The sequence below is a fragment of the Felis catus genome, chromosome C1 (assembly GCF_018350175.1).
Source record: "Felis catus isolate Fca126 chromosome C1, F.catus_Fca126_mat1.0, whole genome shotgun sequence".
Classification (NCBI taxonomy): domain Eukaryota; kingdom Metazoa; phylum Chordata; class Mammalia; order Carnivora; family Felidae; genus Felis; species Felis catus.
In genome coordinates, this window is record NC_058375.1 from 568,638 (window position 1) to 586,815 (window position 18,178).

The 18,178-nt window shown below is 56.5% G+C and overlaps 1 protein-coding gene and 1 long non-coding RNA gene across 2 annotated transcripts; one reads left to right on the forward strand and one right to left on the reverse strand.

The window, feature by feature from the left end:
- Nucleotides 1–6,161: 6,161 nt before the first annotated feature.
- FNDC10 (fibronectin type III domain containing 10) lies at nucleotides 6,162–8,215 on the reverse strand. The gene has a single exon (XM_011284427.3). It carries the CDS (start codon nucleotides 8,195–8,197, stop codon nucleotides 7,508–7,510), a length of 690 nt encoding a protein of 229 aa, XP_011282729.2. The 5' UTR covers nucleotides 8,198–8,215; the 3' UTR covers nucleotides 6,162–7,507.
- A 405-nt stretch (nucleotides 8,216–8,620) lies between these two features.
- Nucleotides 8,621–15,619, forward strand: LOC123379438. The gene is made up of 3 exons (XR_006583820.1): nucleotides 8,621–11,810; nucleotides 12,330–12,817; nucleotides 14,266–15,619. It is a non-coding gene; the product is annotated as an uncharacterized LOC123379438 (long non-coding RNA).
- The last annotated feature ends 2,559 nt before the right edge of the window (nucleotides 15,620–18,178 follow it).

Below are 18,178 nucleotides of genomic sequence, written 5' to 3' on the forward strand. Positions count from 1 at the left end.
GAGGACGTGTGAAACTCAGAAGCCAGATGGTGAGGGACCACCGTCACCGATACTGAAGTATCCTATCCTTGCTCATGCTGTCTGCAGGGAGAACAGAAGCTGAGAACCCGGCCCCTAGACTCTCAGGACTGCTGGACATAGTTGGGGTGGGGGAGGACAGGGCAGACGGCAGCAAGGAAGCATTTACTTGGAAGAACTTGAGGGTTTGGGGTGCCTGGGTGGCTCAGTCGGTTAAGCATCTGACTTCGGCTCAGGTCATGATCTGGCAGTCTGTGAGTTCCAGGCCCCGCGTCGGGCTCCGTGCTGACAGCTCGTAGCCTGCATCCTGCTTCGAGTTCTGTGTCTCCCTCTCTCTCTGCCCCTCCCCTGCTCATGCTGTGTCTCTCTCCCCCTCTGTCTCTCTCTCTCTCTCAAAAATAAAATGGGTGGGGCGCCTGGGTGGCTCAGTCGGTGAAGCGTCAGACTTCGGCTCAGGTCATGCTCTGGCAGTCCGTGAGTTCGAATCGCGCGTCGGGCTCTGTGCTGACAGCTCAGAGCCTGGAGCCTGCTTTGGATTCTGTGTCTCCCTCTCTCTCTGCCCCTCCCCTGCTTGTGCTCTGTCTCACTCTCAAAAATGAATAAATGTTTTTAAAAATTAAAAAAAAAAAAAAAGAACTTGGGGGTTTGAGGGATGAATGAGGAGGAATGAGGACACTTTCCCCACCTGCTGTCTACTTATTTGAACATATGCAGAACATAAGAAGGACACACACCAAAACGTTAAAAGTGAGGTGGCAGGTATTTATGGGTGGTAGGATTAAGGGTGCTTTGAATGTCCTTTATATTTTTTGGAATTCTTTGATTCAGTTTTTTTATGATGAACATGTACTTTCTTTTACATTCACAACAAATTCGAGAGTTACTTACATTTTAAAGACCAAAGTCCTCAGTGGCTTCCCTAGTGTGCTCAGAACCTACTAACCTGAATTCAAAGACTTGGTCTGACAGTAGCAAGCTCTCTTACCTCCTTCTTCCTGCTCCCTGTTTAGAACTCAGTGGCCCAACAACTAAACAACAACAACAACAACAACAACCTGCTTGTCTCATGCCTTATATACCTCTGCATATACCACCCCCCAAATTCAGACTGAGATTCGGACTGAGATTCAGATAAATGTCACCGACTTGAAGAAACGTTACTCCCCACTCCCCCCACCTTCTCCCATCGGCCATTCTGTGCTCCCAACACCACATTCAACTAGTTCTTGGTGACTCTGAACGTTGTTTTTAGCACTCTCTGCTCTGCCCACCACATTCACAGACTCAGCTCTAAAGAGCTAAGACCTCTGTTTCCAGCTGAGATGGCTTTTTTCTTCACATCGAGCTGTTGTCCCTATTGGCACTTGCTGAGTGCCTGTAGGGGAGATGTTGCATGTATCAATAGTGGGTCATTCTTATTTTTTTTTATTTTTTTAACGTTTATTTATTTTTGAGACAGAGACAGAGCATGAATGGGGGAGGGACAGAGAGAGAGGGAGACACAGAATCGGAAGCAGGCTCCAGGCTCTGAGCCATCAGCCCAGAGCCCGACACGGGGCTCGAACTCATGGACCGTGAGATCGGGACCTGAGCTGAAGTCGGACGCTTCACCGACTGAGCCACCCAGGCGCCCCTGGGTCATTCTTATTATGGGGCAGTATTCTATCGAGTGTGTGGGCCACACTTTATCCATCTGCTGACATTTGGGTTTTCACTTTTTAGCTATTACAGATAAAGCTGCTTTGAACATCCATAGGTGAGCCTTTGTATGGACACAGTCTTTTATTTCTCCTGGGTTAATACCTAGGAGTAGGATGATTAGGTCAGATGTTTGTATATTTAACTTTCTAAGAAACTGCCAGATTGTTTTCAAAGTGGATGTGCTATTTTACGTCCCCACCAGTAGTGTTGGAGTTACCTTGCCAACACTTGATATGATTAGTCTTTTTCGTGTTAGACATTTTAATAGGTGGTATCTCATGGTATGTTAATGTAGTCTTAGTGTATGTTTACTTAAAGACTAATGAAATTGAGCATATTTTAACGTGCTTGTTGGCCAGCTCTACATCTTTGGTGAAGTGCCTAAATCATTTATACATTTATCATCATGTTACATTTCAAGCTCTATGTCTATGTTTATATATATATATATATATATATATATATATATATATACACACACACATATGCCAGATATGTAATTTATACATATTTTCTCCCTCGGGGTGCCGGGGTGGCTCAGCTGGTTGTGTCTGACTCTTGATTTCAGCTCAGGTCATGATCTCACGGTTCGTGGGATTGAGCCCCGAGTCAGGTTCTGCGCTGACAGTGCGGAACCTGCTTAGGATTCTCTCTCTATCCCTGTCCCTCCCCTGCTTGTGCTCCCTCTCAAAATAAACATTTAAAAATAAATATTTTCTCCTTTCATCAATTTCTTTTGAAGGACAAAAGTTCTGAAGGTTGATAAACTATGCTTATCAATTAGTTCTTTTATGGTTTGTGTTGAAATATCTATATGAAAAATACACTGGGTGGAATTAATGGTAGATTGGACATTACAGAAGAGAAAGTTAGTGAAATTGAACACATACAAGGAGAAACTATAATTGAAACCAAAGAAAGGATAAAAACAAACCGCATCAGTGAGCTGCACAGCGACGTCAGGCAGCATATGTGTGTGTGTGACTGAATCGCAGGAAGCAGGCCTGCGCTCTGGCTGGTTGGTAGAGGCTCCCGGCCCTGCTTGAACTCTAAGAGTTTGCCCTCTGATCCTTTTTGTTGGTTCTTTGGCTGGCCTCATAATTCCCTCACACATGCTAGTCTGTACTAAGCTATAGATCTACGTGTCCTCTTTCTTCTTCGGGGTTTTGCCCTTTGAACTTACAACCCTGAGATCAAGAGTTGCATGCTATACCGACCGAGCCAGCCAGGCGCCCTAGGAAAGTATTCTTGTAGTATTTGGGTGGGCAGGGACTGCTTAAGAGCACGATTGAGGATTTGCATGGAAACGTCGTGATTGTATTGCACCTACCCGTGTTCTCCCGAGGGGTGAGGACACTAGGAATCGTATGCGGCAGAGAAGCCGTCAGACGTCTGTGCATACTGCAACATGACGAATCTCAGACGCGGAGTTGGGTAAAGAGTAAAGATCAACAGCACGACTTGGAGGTAAATTAAAAAGCAGATTATCTGAGGACACGTGAGAGTGCTTGCTAACGAGGGAAGAAGGGAATGGGCGTGGAAGAATTTGTGGGACTAGAATCCAAATTGAGCAGGACAGAGATGCCGGGGTCAAGGGATGAGAAAGTCCAGATAAAAGTGGACGGGGCACAGTGCCTCGATGGCTCAGCCGGTTCAGCGTCCGACCCTTGGTTTCGGCTCAGGTCGTGATGCCAGGGTCATGGGATCGAGCCTGGTGTCTGGCTCCGTGCTGAGCGTGGAGCTTGATTCTCTCTCTCTCCCTGTGCCCCGCCCCCCCAAAATGGACCAGGGGAAAGAAAAGGCAGATCCCAGATTCTGTGGGGCCACGTGTTGAACAGTGTTAACACAGTCGGGAAGTCAGGAAAGCTATCTCAGCCCACACGCACTCCGCGAGGAGCCTGAGGAAACCAGTCTCGGCTCTACATGACCAACAGGACAGAGTGGCAGTTGAATCCCAGGAAGACTTACCGTGAGAAAAGCAGAGAACGAGAAGCATAGTGACATCCCTGCAGATAAAGGAAGCGTGGCAGAAAAAGCCAAGTCCAGAAAACATAAAAATCTTAACTGCCTAGGTTAGCAAAGCTAAACAGAAAATGACAAGTGAGGGACGAAATGGGTGCAGCAGAGAGGTGTGGCGAGTCTGGGGAGGCTCTGGGTGTCAGGGTCCCCGGCCTCTATAGACCCGGGCTGAAGGGGCCAAACTGCTGGTCCCCCAAGCCGGGGTCCTCGGCAGCTCCCGACTGTCCCTGAAAACAGATCCACCAGCCCTGACCTCCAATCCTGAGATGACCAGGGAAGTGCCAGCACCGCAATGTGCCCGTCAAGAGACTTTTCCTCTATTCGCCTTTCATCCTGTCTGCCGCCTTGTGCGTACCTTCCCCCCCCCCCCCCCAGCTGAGCAGCCTCCGAGAGTATGACATCCTCACGGGGGCCAGCGCTGAGGAAACCTGGCTGCTCCCGTGAGGCCTGACGCCTGAATGGCTTCCCAGCGCCCGAGGAACCCGGGCCCCGGGGCGAGCTGCTGCTGCCCGGGCCGCGTCCCGCGTCGTGCAGTCGGTGCAGGGGCCGCAGAGCCAGCCCCCCCCGGGGCACTCAGCGCGTGTTCACAGGATGACGGTGGGTCACTCCTGCCCGCTAAGCAAGAAATAAAGGCTGTGAACCAGCTTTGGCGACTGAGCAGGGGATGAGGAGTTCTGTTTTGCACACAGAAGGCATCGACATGGGAATTTCAAGAAGGGCCGCATGTCTACATTCATTTCGCGTGCGGTTCGGCTGGGGATGTAGCCCTGGGGGTCTCAGCCCAGAGGGCACTCCAAGTGGGCGTGGACAGCGATGCGAGCCTTGAAACAAGCCTGTGAATTAGGTTCTGTGACGGTCTCTATTTCATAGATGAGGAAACCAAGGCTCTGAACGGCCGCACGGCTGTTGGACGGCACGGCCAGGATGACAGCCAGGCAGCCCTTCGGCGTTTCGGGACCAGAGCGGTTACTTGTGTTCCACGTCAGAAAGTCAGAAGCTTAAGTATCTCCAGGCACTCGCGAGACTGGCAGTCTCAACCGACAAATGAGGCATCTGGACCCCACCTGCAGGACACAGGGAAGCCGTGGAGATTACAGGAGGGTGGCAGGTCTACCCGTTGGCCAGTCAGAACTGGAGTGGCCACAAGGAGAGCAGAGGCCACACGAGAGGGAAAGGGAGAGAGACAGAAGGGGGCAGGAGAGGGAGTCTCCTCCAGGAGATGGTAGGGATGGAGGGGAGGGGACGCCCTGGACAAGGTACACCGGTCAGTCTTTCAGGCGGACTGGGGTGATGCCAGGTGGGGTAGGAGCCTGAGTGTCCCCTGCGCCCCTGGAAGGACGGTGGGGCCAGGTGGGAAGGGAGCACTGGTGAGGATAACGGTGAGCTCAGAAGCAGGAGCGCTCCACCCACACCAGCTCCGGGGCAGCCCCCAGGCCGAGGCTCGCCGACCGGATGGCGCCGGGGCAGGGCCGCTCGCCTCTGCAAACCTACAGTCGGACTCCAGTCCTTCAAGGAGCCCCTGGAGTGAAACCGTACGGAGCAGAAGGCTGCAGGTCAGTGCTGACCAGCCTGGCCAAGCGGCGCATGGGACCTGCTTGTGGCTCCGGCTGGTATGAGCTGGAACCCACAAAGGGGCCCCAAACCAGGTGGAGCGCCAAGGAAGGGGGAGAACGGGACGAGGGCAGGCCTCACAAAGCCTCCCAGTGGCTCCAGTCCCGGAACCCAACTGCACCCAGGAGCTGAGGGCAGACGCCAGGCTTCTTCAGACCAGAGCTGCCAAGGGCTCCCACCTCTGCCCTGTCGAAGACGCCCAAGCACATGACCGGTGTGTGTGTGGGGGGGGGGGGGGTGCTGCAGCAGGCAAAGGGCCCCCAGGAAGTCAGAATGAAACCTTCTAGAGGCAGAACCCACTCCTGCCCCAGCTGTCTAGACAGACACATCACTGCACCCTGCCCCCTCCACAGGGATGAGTCACTCCTCACAGCCTGGCCCGCCCCCAGCTGGTTTTGCTCTTCAGGGTCACAGCCAGCTCCAGCATCTCAAGGACAGCCAAGAAGGGGGCGGGCTGTTGGGAGGATGGGTGGTGATCCGGTGCTCGGTGCTCGTTCCACTTGCGGCCCCCAGGTCCCCCTCTCCCCGGCTCTAGCGCTGCGTGGGGAGGCCCAGGCTGGGGAGAGGACCCTCCTGGAGCGGCATTAGCACGTGTCACGGCTCAACTGGGTCACCCGTGAGACTGGACTAATTCCAAGTGTAGACAGTGCCATACCCACCTCCCCCCCCCCCAAATACCACAGGCCCAGGAGATACTTTTTCAGCCCCAAATTGGAAGGGCAGAGTGCCCTGGGACTGGGAGGAGAAGCCACCTCTTCCCCTCACCCTGCACCCTTCCCTCCCTCCTCCCCAGTAAGCACACAAGACAGTGGTTTTGGTCTAAAATGATGGACGTTTAGACATTGACGCCAGGCTTGCACCTGACCAGCGCCATGCCAAGGGCAGGCAGAGCAAAGACAGAGAGGTAGGGAGCGGGCACTGTGGGGGCACCAGCCAGGACCTGGGGTGAGGGCGGGGAGGGGTTGGCCACAGTGACTCCAGAAGTGCCAGGTCCAGGATGTGGTCACAGTCAGGGGCTCCTGGAGAGCTAAGTGAGCTTCACCCCTCCTGGGGATGCCCGGTGCCCAGCTCAGGAAGCAACCTTGGCCAGGGGGTTCACGTCTTCCCAGAAAGGGGCAGGGCCGGCCTTCCATCCACCGTGGGCAGCGGCATCACCAGCCAAGTCCTTGGCTCTTGACTGCCAACCCAGGGAAGGGGTGGGGCGGTGCTGTCCATCATGCTGTGGTCCAGGCTTGGGACCCAGACCACAGAGGCAAGTCCTGCTGGGCGAGGCCGGCCTCCCTTCTTCCGCCCTCTGGATACAACGCTGTCCTTTCCAACCAGACCCCTCTTTCCAGCCACTTGCCCTCACTCACCACGTAAAGCCCTCGACAGAGGCAGTACCCACAAAACAGAATGAGGGGCAGCCCTGGAGAGCCGTCAGCTTCACACAAGGTAAGAGGACACTCACCCCTGGACGTGGCAATGAAAGGCTGGGCCTGCCTGCTGCTACATCATGGTTCCGGCGTGTCACACACCAGAGTAGGAAGACAACACAGGACAACGCTTACCCACACTTGAGGCTCCTGCAAAGCTTGAAGGGGGGGTAAGTTCCCCGGGGGGCCCTGGCCGGAAGCACACACAAGCCGGCCAGTACCAGGGCCACCGGACGCCCTCAGACAGCACAGGACGGGTGGGTGGCTTCCGCAGTGGGCCAGAGACACTAAGGCACGAAGCTAATCTAAGCCCACTGGGGTGAGGTGGGGAGAGGACAGGCTCCAAGGGACCTCGTCGAGCCAGCAAAGCACACAGTGACCAAGCGATGACGACAGCCTGTTCCTTTTCCAACTTGGCACAGGCTGGAGGTGCAGGGTGATGACCCGGGGGTGCCAATGGCTCTTGCTAGAAGGGGCTGTATGTCCTGGTGGCCCCCTAAAAAGGCCTCTGGAAAGCAGGGAGAGCCCTGGACGAGGCTGGCACCCCTGCGCAGGCCCAAGGGTCAGTCCCGAGTTGGAGTCTGGGAGGCAGAGGCCGGGCTAGGAAGGTCGTGCGATGACTCCAAGGCCCTACCGGTCTCCGGTGGGCCCTGCGTGAAGATCCTAAGGAGGGAGCAGGAGCGAGGAGTGGGGAGCGGGCGCCCATCTCGAGGAGGCAGAGCCCCGGTGGGCCGCCCGGAGCTTCAGGGCTGCCTGCGCAGGCCGGGGCGCCCAAAAGCCGGGTGCATGAGGTTCTCGGTGATGTAGGCCACGAGCAGGCAGATGACCACCAGCATGACGCAGATGGAGCCGCCCACCGCCGTCATGGCCACCACGATCTCCCGCATGCCGGCCGGCTCGGCAGCGAACTCCACGCACTCGGCGGCCCCGGCGGGCTCCGGGGCGGCGGCGGCGGCGGCGGGCTCGGCGCGCAGCGGCAGCGGCTGCAGGCACAGGCGGTAGCGCACGCCGTCGTGCACGTCGGGCAGCAGGTAGTCTCGGCAGGAGGCGCCGAGCAGCACGCGCTCGCACGGGAAGCGCGTGTAGGCGCCGCGCCACGAGCAGTTGAGCGCGAAGGCGCGCACGCGGCGCGCCTCGGCCGGCGCCAGGCGCCACTGCAGCAGCACGCTGCGGTTGCGCAGGACGCTGGCGCGCAGCGAGCGGCCGGCCGAGGCGTGCGCCGCGCAGCCGGGCGCCTGGCAGCGGAAGCCGCGCGCGGGGCTGCGGAAGCACAGGCGCCCGCCGCCCGCCTCGGGGCCCTCGGGCAGCACCTTGTAGGGGCACCAGGGCGCGTCGGCCGCCGGCTCCCAGCCCGGCGGCGTCGGGGCGGCGGCGGCGGCGCGGGGCGGCGGCGCGCAGGCGGCCAGCAGCAGCAGCAGCGGCGGGGCGCGCATCCTGCGGCTGGGCGGCGCGGCGGGGCGCGGGCTCGCGGGCTCACGGGCGCGGCGGAGGGTCACGCGGGCCGCGCCGCCGCCGCTCCCCGCGCTCCCCGGCGCGCCGCGCCCTCCGCCGCCGCCGCTGCCGCCGCCCGCTCCGACCCGCCCCCGCGCCCCGTGCGCGCTCGGACCCGGCGTGGCGGCGGGGGCGGGGCCGCCCCACGCCCCACCCCCCTTAACCCTCGCGGGCCCGCGGCCCCCGGAGGGTGGATCGCCGAGGGGAGGGGGTGGCCAGCGCGGCCTGGAGTTCCCGGCCCCGCGCGTGGGGCGGGGTGAGATGCGACGGGCCCCGCGCGCACGCGCGCGCGCGGTCCACGCCGCCTGTCCCTTCTTTTGTCGCCGAGCGAGCGGCTCTCCGCCCGTTCCTCGCCCCCTCTAGGCCTCTCCGAAGGTTCTCTGGGGACCGGGGTGGGGGGGACGGGGCGGGTAGTGGTGGCCTCCGAGAGCCGCTCTTCGACCGCCCTTGGCAGCGCCTCCGGACAGGGAGAGGAGGCAGCGCCGTGGAACGCTGAGGAGTCCGGGTCACTCTGCCCTAGGATGCCCCATTCCCCAGATACGCGGTGGGGACCCAGGGTAAGGGTCGGCCTGCAGTGACGAGGAGGGGCCGAAGACGGACACCTTACTTCACCGGGTTAGAGACCAGGCAGCGCCCACGCGGGAGGGGCACCGGAGAGACGAGGATTCCTTTGATGAAAACTTGAATGGAGCTTCTCATCAAAAAGCATCCCCTGCTCTAATCAGTCCTCTACTTCTCTCTTCCCTTCACACGCATGACCCTGGGCTAGCCCCCCTCCCCCCATGCCCTGGGGAGGGGGTCAGGACTGGGCAAAGGGAACAGCCCCCAACAAGTTCACCTGGCGCATCCCAGGGGAAGGACGGACACATACCTTCTCCTACTCTTGTCTTCAGGACCAGCCCAAGACAGCAGCCCCTCAGTGCTGTCCTGCCTAGAGGACCCGGTTCTCAGGACACCCCTCCAGGGCTGGGGGTCCGCCTGACCTGAAGGGACCTGAAGCAGAAACACGTCAGGTGCAGGGGACATGTCTCTGTCTGAGGGGCTACTCTGCCCTGGGAAGGGAGGCGACAAGAAGTCCCTGGCAACTGTCTCATGGACCCTGTGTTCCCTGTAGCACCTCCCACGTGCTGTTTTCACCTGGGGAAGAGAGGAGGGACTATGTGGGCTGCAGCACTCACAGAATCCTTGTTCCCCACCCCCAGCCTTAATAATTCCTGGTCATCCCAGAAAGTCCTAGGGCAGCGCTAGATCTCAAGGCCTCCACCAAAACCTGAGGCCGAGGGTCAGAAGCCCTGTACCCAGCATGCCTCATTACCAGCCTGGAGGACCCTGACCCCAACACCAGGCCCCTCCAGCTGGTTGGGACCCTGCAAGGGTCTCCCCAGGCCTCTACACCTCATGGGGAAGGGTTGTGGGTAGATTTGGGGAGGGGTGCTTGTTGGCATGGAGGGCCCTGGGCTCGGACTGCCCCAGCTCGGTGGGGGACTTGAGCGCTTCCACAGGGAAGCAGAAAGTGATGATGATCTAGGAACTTCTATGTCCCTACCCCGAGCTCCTTGGGCTGCGGTTTCCCATGGAAGCCTGAAGCTCCTGCAGTCACTTTGCCCCAGGCGACAGTGTGGGGGTGGGGGAGGCCCCATTCTCTCCAGTGGCCCAAATCTCCACTACTGTGGCATCTCTGGGCCTGAGGACCTACGGGTAGCCAATCTGCCACTCCACCCCATGGAGAAGAGCCAGGCAGAAATAGGAGGGCCGTTCAGCATTTCGCAAAGTGGCGAGGTGGAGATCTGGTTAGATCCGGCCTGATGCCTCTCTGGGGACTCTGGTGCCCGTGACCTGAGCCTGTTCTGAGGCTGGGGGCTCACCACTGCAGAGCTTTTCCTGGTCAGGGCAACTCCTGGCCGGGTGGAAGGGTTGACCATGAGGCTGAAGGCTCTGCTGTCCCCCCACGTGGGCACTTGCTCCGTCCAGGGCATCCTGCCTACTGTGGGCAAAGAGCGAGTGAGGGAGGGGAGACCTGTGCCCGCGTGTCCCTGTGTGAGTTCTGTTGAGATGCAGCAGGATTGGGGAGGGCAGACGTGAGAAAGGCTTTCTTCCCATGTGAAGTTCTGGGCCCTGGAAGCAAAGGAACTGTCCCCAGAGACCACAAGGGACACCCCCCCAACCAGCCTACACCCCACATCAACCTCCACACCCACCTCCATGGCTGCCCCTGCCAATGGCCAGCAGAATAGCTACTGTACTCTACCTGACACCCAGTCCCAGGGCGTGGCTCTGTGTTGCCACCAGCCACAGCCTGAGGGGAAAGTGGAAGGATTGGGGCCCTTTCCTCTGGCCCCCCAGAGGCAGTCCATCTGTGATCCCGGATCCACCAGTCCTGAGAACTTCCAATGAGAACCCCCTTCAGCCGCCCCCTGCCCAGAAATATAAGGGCTAATGGGGATTGTGGGAGCATCTGGGCCTGTTGTAATCTCTGCTCCATTAAGGGGAGGGGAGGAGGAGGTCGAGGGTCAGCACGCTCCCTCCCCAGGTAGCTGAGTGTGGCTCCGGTGGCCTCCCCGCCAGCAGAAAAGGCACGTGGGCAGGACCCGTGCACATCCATCAGCTTAGCCCCCCTGCCTCCCGTGCACAGACCATGTGGCCCATCGCTCAAAGCCCCCCCCCCCCCCGCCAAAAGCGCATGCACTGCACACACACACCAGCTTTCCTTTCACCAACCTCTTTCAGGACCCCCAGAGAGGCGGGGTGGGGTGGGCTGGAATAGGTGGCCCCCACTTCTGCCTGGGGTCACCTTCTTGGGCAGGCTCGTGGGAAACCAGGGGAAGGAGCCTGGGCTCTGCAGGCACGGAGGCTGGCCACTGGGGTGCAGCCAGGCTGAAGTGAGAGAGACGCCAACTGAAGCTGAAACCCCAGTGGTGCCCACCTGCCCCCCCTTCTGACTTCCAGGAGTAGTGACCCCCCATTTCTCTTTGGGAACCTCCTTTCTCCATCCTCACCCTCCCTCCCCCCCCCCCCACGGGCTGGCGGGGCACCCGGGCCTGGTCTCTCAGACGATGATCCCCTTGGCCTCGAGGCCTTTGCCGAAGGGAGCGGGAAGGGGCATTTGCTCTGCTGGAGGGGACAGACTGCCAGCTGCTGCAGCCCTAATGAAGTGTGGGAAGAGCTGGTCTGAGCACGAAGCCGACCCCCGAGAAGCGCAAGCAACCTGGACAGACTCTTTGCTCCGAGTCTCTGGATCCAGCCTTGCCCGAGGCTAGGAGTCCCCCGAACTTCAAGGCCACCGGAGCCAGGAAAACTCCTGCCTAAACATCGACACACCTATTTTCTAACTGTGCACCTCGGAGTCCCCTGGATGGGTGACCTGGAGGTCCTAAGCGGGCCCTGCCAACCTCACCGACTTCACCTCCTCCTCCTCCTCCACGGACCCCTTCTCTTTCCTAGGACCCCCAGGTCATTCTTTCGGCCTGACGGCTCCTCCCTGCAGATCTGAGCATCTCTGCCCGGTCCCACCTCCCACACCCCAGCTGGGTCCAGAGGGGCCTCAGAGGCAGCACGGTGGGTAGCGGGTCCCGCCGTCCCTTGCCTCCAGCTGTGCCTGGGGGGCCTAGACACAGCCCTGGGACCCAGCTCCTGGTGAGGGGTCAATGTGAGGCACCAGAGGCTGGCAAGGCAAGGTGGGGCCCACAGCCTGGGGCTGTGACCAAGACCCCGGGGAACCGCTTCTGTGACAGGAACACATGGTTTCCCAGGCCTCCTGTGGAGTCAGGAGGGACTTGACTTGGGGAAGTTCAGCTGGGACTGGCCTTCGGGAGGGAGGGCGGCAGGCCTCTATTCAGCTCCCGCGGTTCCGGCTCAGGGCTGCCCTTTTGCACACGTGCACCTCTCCATCTGAAGTGCCACACTCCAGTGGCCATCTGTTTATATTTTGCACAGATTTCCCATCGTTTCATTGAGGGCTTTCAAGTGCCGGAACCCACCTTGTTACTGAAAACAGGACTCTGCTTTCCTAATTGTTGGTTTATTTCATCATTTGATTTTTTTTTTTTTTTTTTTTTTTTTTTTTTTTGCTTGCAGAGGCAAAACCTGACTCACATATACAACATTATAAGTATGGTGAACCTTGTCCTACGGCCCAGCCAGCCACCGTGGTCAGCAAAGCGTGTTTCCCTCCACAGGCGGTTAGCGTGTCAGCAGATAAGGGTGTGCAGGCCAGTTTACAGTCGTAGCATACTAAATGCTCTCTCCTCTTGCCTTCTTTCCTTGATGATATGCCTTTGAGATGCACGCGGGAGCTACGTGGCAGCGCCCTGTGGATGGCAAGCTGCTTCCGTGGTTTGATACCGTCCACACTGCCGCACACGCAGCCCTAGAACGGACGCCATGTGCACCTGCGCCAAGATGCCCTGGAAGCAATGGAACTAACTGGGCTTCAGGACCCCGAGCGAGCGCGTCACGCCTGCTCCGGGAGGGGGCGCAGCGCTGGGCATCGCCACCTACCGGCCGTGCGGGGTACTGCACAGGACGTGGGGCCCAGCAGCCTCCCCCTTTTGGAAGCGTCCCGGGTGTGTGTGTGTTGCGGGGGGGGGGGTCTTGACTTTAAAAACTACAGGAACCTTCACTTAAAAATGTTTTTTTTCTGTCCTTTTTGTGTCCTTGACCCATTTCCTCTCCATCTTACCAATTTGTGTCGCCCCAGCCTTTTATCTGTAATGTTAAGTTGCAAACACCTCTCCCAGTTTGTGGCCTTTTGGATCTGCTTGTAACGGTTCCACCAGGCAAAAATGCTTTATGTGTATGTGGTAAAACGTAACGCCCTTTATCATTTCAGGATTTGGGGTCATATTTAGAAAAGCCTTCCAGCTTGATGTTAAAAAAGGATCCTTAGGAGCCTGGGTGGCTCAGTCAGTTAAGCATCTGACCCTGGATCTCAGGGTTGTGAGTTCAAGCCCCATGTTAGGTGCAGAAATTACTTAAAAATCCAATCTTTAGGGGAAAAAAAAGGTGTGGATTCTCCTTTGGTTCCCTGTCCCCCACCCCCTGTGCTGTTTTGGTTTTATTTATTCCAGGTCTGATTTTGATCAACTTGGGATTGGTTCTGGTGTAAGGCACAAGCCTCCAATCAGCTTCATTTATTAAATGGCTTATGGTGTGGGAGGAATCCCTAAAGGAGTCCCATGCAGTATTGCTGGGTTCTGCTCTGTTGCACACTGTTTTAAGTATTTGGATCTGAATATGCTTTACCATCTGGTAGGGCTCATAACCCCTTCATTTTGTTTTTCATAACTGTTCTGGGTATTCTTGCTTTTTAAAAAAAGTTTATTTTGAGAGAGAGAGAGCTCGAGTGAGCAGGGGAGGGGCAGAGAGAGAGGGAGGGAGAGAATCCCAAGCAGGCTCTGCGCTGTCAGCTCGAAGCCCAACGTGGGCTCGATCTAAGGAACCGTGAGATCACAACCCAAGCCAAAATCAAGGATTGGACGCTTAACTGACTGAGCCACCCAGGTGCCCCTGTTCTTTTTTAAATGTATGACTTTTAATTATCTTTTTTTGGTAACGTACATTTATTTAAAAAAAAATTTTTTAATGTTTTATTAATCTTTGAGAGAGAGAGAGACAGAGAGACAGAGTATGAGCAGGGGGCAGAGAGGGACACAGAATCCAAAGCAGGTTCCAGGCTCTGAGCTGTCAGCACAGAAGCCCAACGTGGGGCTCGAACTCACGAACGGTGAGATCACGACCTGAGCCGAAGTCGGATGCTCAACCGACAGAGCCGCCCAGGTGTCCCAACTCTCAGTGTCCTTATCTATAAAACAGGACTGGAGATATCACCCAGCTTGTTAGGCTGAGCAAGAACTATGCGTGAAAACACGCAAGGCAGTTAGAACACTGCCTGCCGCGCAGTGAGCCCTGAGAAAATACCGACGTTGATGATTTGACTTGAATTGTGGAGGGAGGTCAGGTGGAAATCTGCACCCTGTGGGGCGTGATTTCCAAGCTTCTTTCCCCCTGCCAGGCATGCTCTCCAAGGGCAGAGGTGGAACAGTCCCAGGAGAAAGAGAAAAGATGTTCTGCTACAGGCTGCGGAGGCTTCACCAGCTCGCCCAGCAGGACCCTGGACGGCCTCGGGACGGCGAGCTCAGGCAAGCAGAGCCCCCAGTCAGCTTTGAAGTGCTGAGACTGCCAGTTATTCCCAAGATCCATTCTGCTCTTCTTTTCATTTACATGTTTACTTTTGAGAGAGAGTGAGGGGGGGAGGGGCAGGGAGCGAGGGGACCAGAACTCACAAACCGAACCGTGAGATCATGACCCGAGCCAAAGCAGGAGGCTTAACGGACTGGGCCCCCCAGGCGTCTCTCTTCCCTTATTTCTAAGTCACGCCGGCGCTGCTTTACCTGGAAACGTGTCTCCCACAAAAACTCTGCCTTCCAGCCTTCCTTGCAGCTGCGTGTGCCAAGTTCTGGTCCGTGGATACCAGCTCCAAGGTCTCACCTTCTGACCCTTCTTCCTTTCCGGCGGGCTCGCAGGCACGAGAGCTGCAGCCTGGGAGGCCGTCGTGGCCCGTGAGGGCGGTGGAACAGCAAAGGGGAAAAGATGGGGTCCCTGAAGATTAGGGAACCCTGACACCAGCCCTCGGCCCCCCACGAAAGGGAGCAACCACCCTCTGTCTTGTTTTAACCACTTTTGCTTGGAGGTTGGGGACACGCTTGTTTGAGCCCGAGCCTACCCACCGCGGTGTCTCCTACATTCAAGCAGGGAAAGAAGGCTCATCAGACATTTGAGGAAAGTTTTCAACATGGGGTGGAGAGACTGAAGCACACAGAGGAAAGGAAACTGGACCGAAGAGAGTGCAGCAGAAAAAATAGGCTTTAAAAATCTGTAATTGGGGTGTGTGGGTGGCTCAGTCATTTAAGCCTCTGATTCGGCTCAGGTCATGACCTCAAGGTTCATGAGTTAGAGCCCCGCTCGTGTGCTCTCTCTCTCTCAAAAACAAACATTAAAAAAATCTATAATTGCAGAAATTATCATTCTAATTTCTCTGTAAGTGAGAAAAAATTACACTTATGAGAGAATATTATCCAAGAAAAAGAATCAGAAGAAATGAACATGAAGTCGGAAAGATAAAACATGTGAGAGCTTCTGGCGTGCCTTTTCCAGCACCACCACGCGGCTCTGTGCGTTGCAGCGGACGCTCACTGGGGACAGACAACTAGAAGACAAAATTAGCAAAAATGAACTAAGAGTAAATTCCAGAATAATTTTAAGAATATTACAGCTGAAAAAGAATGGCATGTTTAAAGTCTGATTGTACTATTTTTTGAGAGAGAGGGGACATCCATGCAATCGGGGGAGGGACAGAGGGAAGGAGGGAGGGGGGGAAGGGAGGGAGGGAGGGAGGGAGGGAGGGAGAGGGAGAGGGAGAGAGAGAGAGAGAGAGAGAGAGAGAAAGAACTTCAAGAAGGCTCCAATCTGTTAGTGAGGCACCCAACGTCTCACAACCCTGGGATCCGACATGAGCCGAAATCAAGAGTCCAACGCTCAACTGACTGAGCCATCCAAGTGCCTCTGCACCATTTCTTAAAAAATTTTTTTAATGTTTATTTTTGAGAGAGAAAGAGAGAGAGACAGAGCGTGAGTGGGGAAGGGGCAGAGAGAGAGAGAGAGAGGGGGACACACCATCTGAAGCAGGCTCCAGGCTCCAAGCTGTCAGCACAGAGCTTGATGCGGGGCTTGAACTCATGAACTGTGAGATCATGATCTGAACCGAAGTTGGACGCTTAACTGACTGAGCCACCCGGGCGCCCCACCATTTCTTTTTAAATGCAATACAAAGAAATCTCGTTAAGTAACTTGGAGAGTATTTGGGGAAAAGCACACCCACTCATAGGTTCTTAAAAAAAGATTATGGTTTCACATACACAGCCACAAAGTGCCTCTGCTGGGGGTACAAGCCCTTAGAACTCATGGACTTTTTTAAACATCATGCCCTTGTTGCCTCGTCCTTCTCCAGCACTCATGACAGGGAGGGCGACTGGTCTTTGTGCTATGGCTGCTCCCACTGGGATGTCCACCCTGGTCATCAATTTTACACCCATATCAGCTCCTCTGCCCCCGGGCCGGTCGGTGCGCCTGTCCCCTCAGCGAGTTCCTCTTTGCCTCTCTCGGAAAGGTCCATGATGCCCTTGGCCTTCTCCCCGATCTTTACTCCTACTGCTCAAGACTGTCGTTCTCGGGGAGTTACTTGCACTCCTACTACGTGTAGCTTTCATAGTTGAAGATCAGCTCCTACCACGTCTCGTTTTCCTTAAAGGGGAGAACATCTGGAAGTGTGACACCTACCTGGAGAATCCCCCTTCTGGGATGGTGTGAAGAGCTGGAGATGTGATGTGCTCCTTCCTCATTTCTCTCATGCCCCTTTCCCCCCCGATGCTAACAATGATGTTTCACCGGGGGTCCCTTCCTTTAACCACATCACCGTGTGCTTCTCCTGCTTCCAGTGGCGACAGGCGACTTGGCTCTTTGTGGACTTTTCATCCGTGTTTTGTTTGTTGCTCTTCTTCTCTTTGCTTATTAAGGAACAGCTGCTGTTTCTCCTTTCTCCAAAAAGCTTCCTGTTTCTGCTGGATCCAGCACCAGAAGTTCCCCGGGCAGGCGGACGCCTGTCGTGGCCTGGCCGTCGGTCTCCTGACCCAGAGGCACTGTCGCCCTCCCACGGAGGGAAGCCGGCGCCCGGGCCGGGTCAGCGTTGTGGGGGCTTCTGTTGCCGGCAGGGTGCGTCTTTGGCTCCGTGACACATTTCATCTGGGGCGCCCAGGCGAATTTCAGGCAGAAGGATTTTTGCCAATGGCCTCGTTGGATTCTCTCTGCTCTTCCTTCCCCTCAGGTTTCCTCTGCTCTTCTCGGGAACTGGGTGTCACCTCTGGTGGCGCTTCCCTGCTTGAAGCATTTTCAGCGTCTTGCTCTTACCCATCATTACAAATGTACTTCTCTCAGGTAAACAAAAGCCGCCTCCTCTGCCAGCCTCTCCTGTGGCCTGCTCTTCTCTCTGGACGCTTGCGAACGCTCTCGTTCCACTCTTCCTTTCTCCAACTTCTCTTCACGTTCCATCTCTTTCAAAACCTTCTTGAATCCACGCTGGAAGAGTCCTGTGTCTCCCTGCGGCAACTTGTGGAGGCTCCTGCTTCACAGGGAGGTCATAGGTGAGCCCTGCCGGTCCCCAGTGATGATGGCCTCTGTTTTCGATTCTAGGCGGGGCCAGAGATCCTGGCGGTTCAGACTGCCAACCGGGAGGAGGAAATCTACCTGACAGGGGACCAAAAGCAGCCCCATGCTGACAGTCCAACTGGTATACCGGCCCCAGTGCAAAATTAACGGGTGGCCCACCAAAGCTGATTGTTCTGGGTAACGACATGCCTGTCGGCGGCGGCAATAATCCGCTGCGTCTTGACTGCGGCTGTCTCCGGGAGCACTGTCCGCTGGGCCTGGTGCTGATGACTGTTCGGGGGCGGGGGGGGGGGTGGTGGTGGTGTAGGTACGTTCTTCTTTGTGGTTGCCACATTCTGTTAAACTCTGAATCCCCTTGAAAACACCCACAACCGTTTGGACCAGATCTCATCGTGGACAATCTTGTCAACTTGGCATCATTCCGAGCTGGTCCACCACAGCGGTTTGCTCTCCTGAAGCTTCTCTTTGGTCAATCCACGCTTGAGCCACTATAGAGTCTGGTCGGTTTGGATGCTTCCCGGGGCTAGAACGGCAGCATCCGTTGCGGTTGCTTCAGGGGCCGTTGCTGCCAAGGCTGACGTCCTCGACCCCATATTCTCACTTCTCAAATGTATTTGCTTTCCTCAGCACCTTCCATTTACATATAGGCTGGTCCAGACGACATTTCGGAAGCACGGCAACCAGGTCGCTCACGGCCTCTCTGG

Bases quoted from the DNA above. Each gene is read 5' to 3' on its own strand.
- FNDC10 (XM_011284427.3), bottom strand. From the start codon at position 8,197: ATGCGCGCCCCGCCGCTGCTGCTGCTGCTGGCCGCCTGCGCGCCGCCG.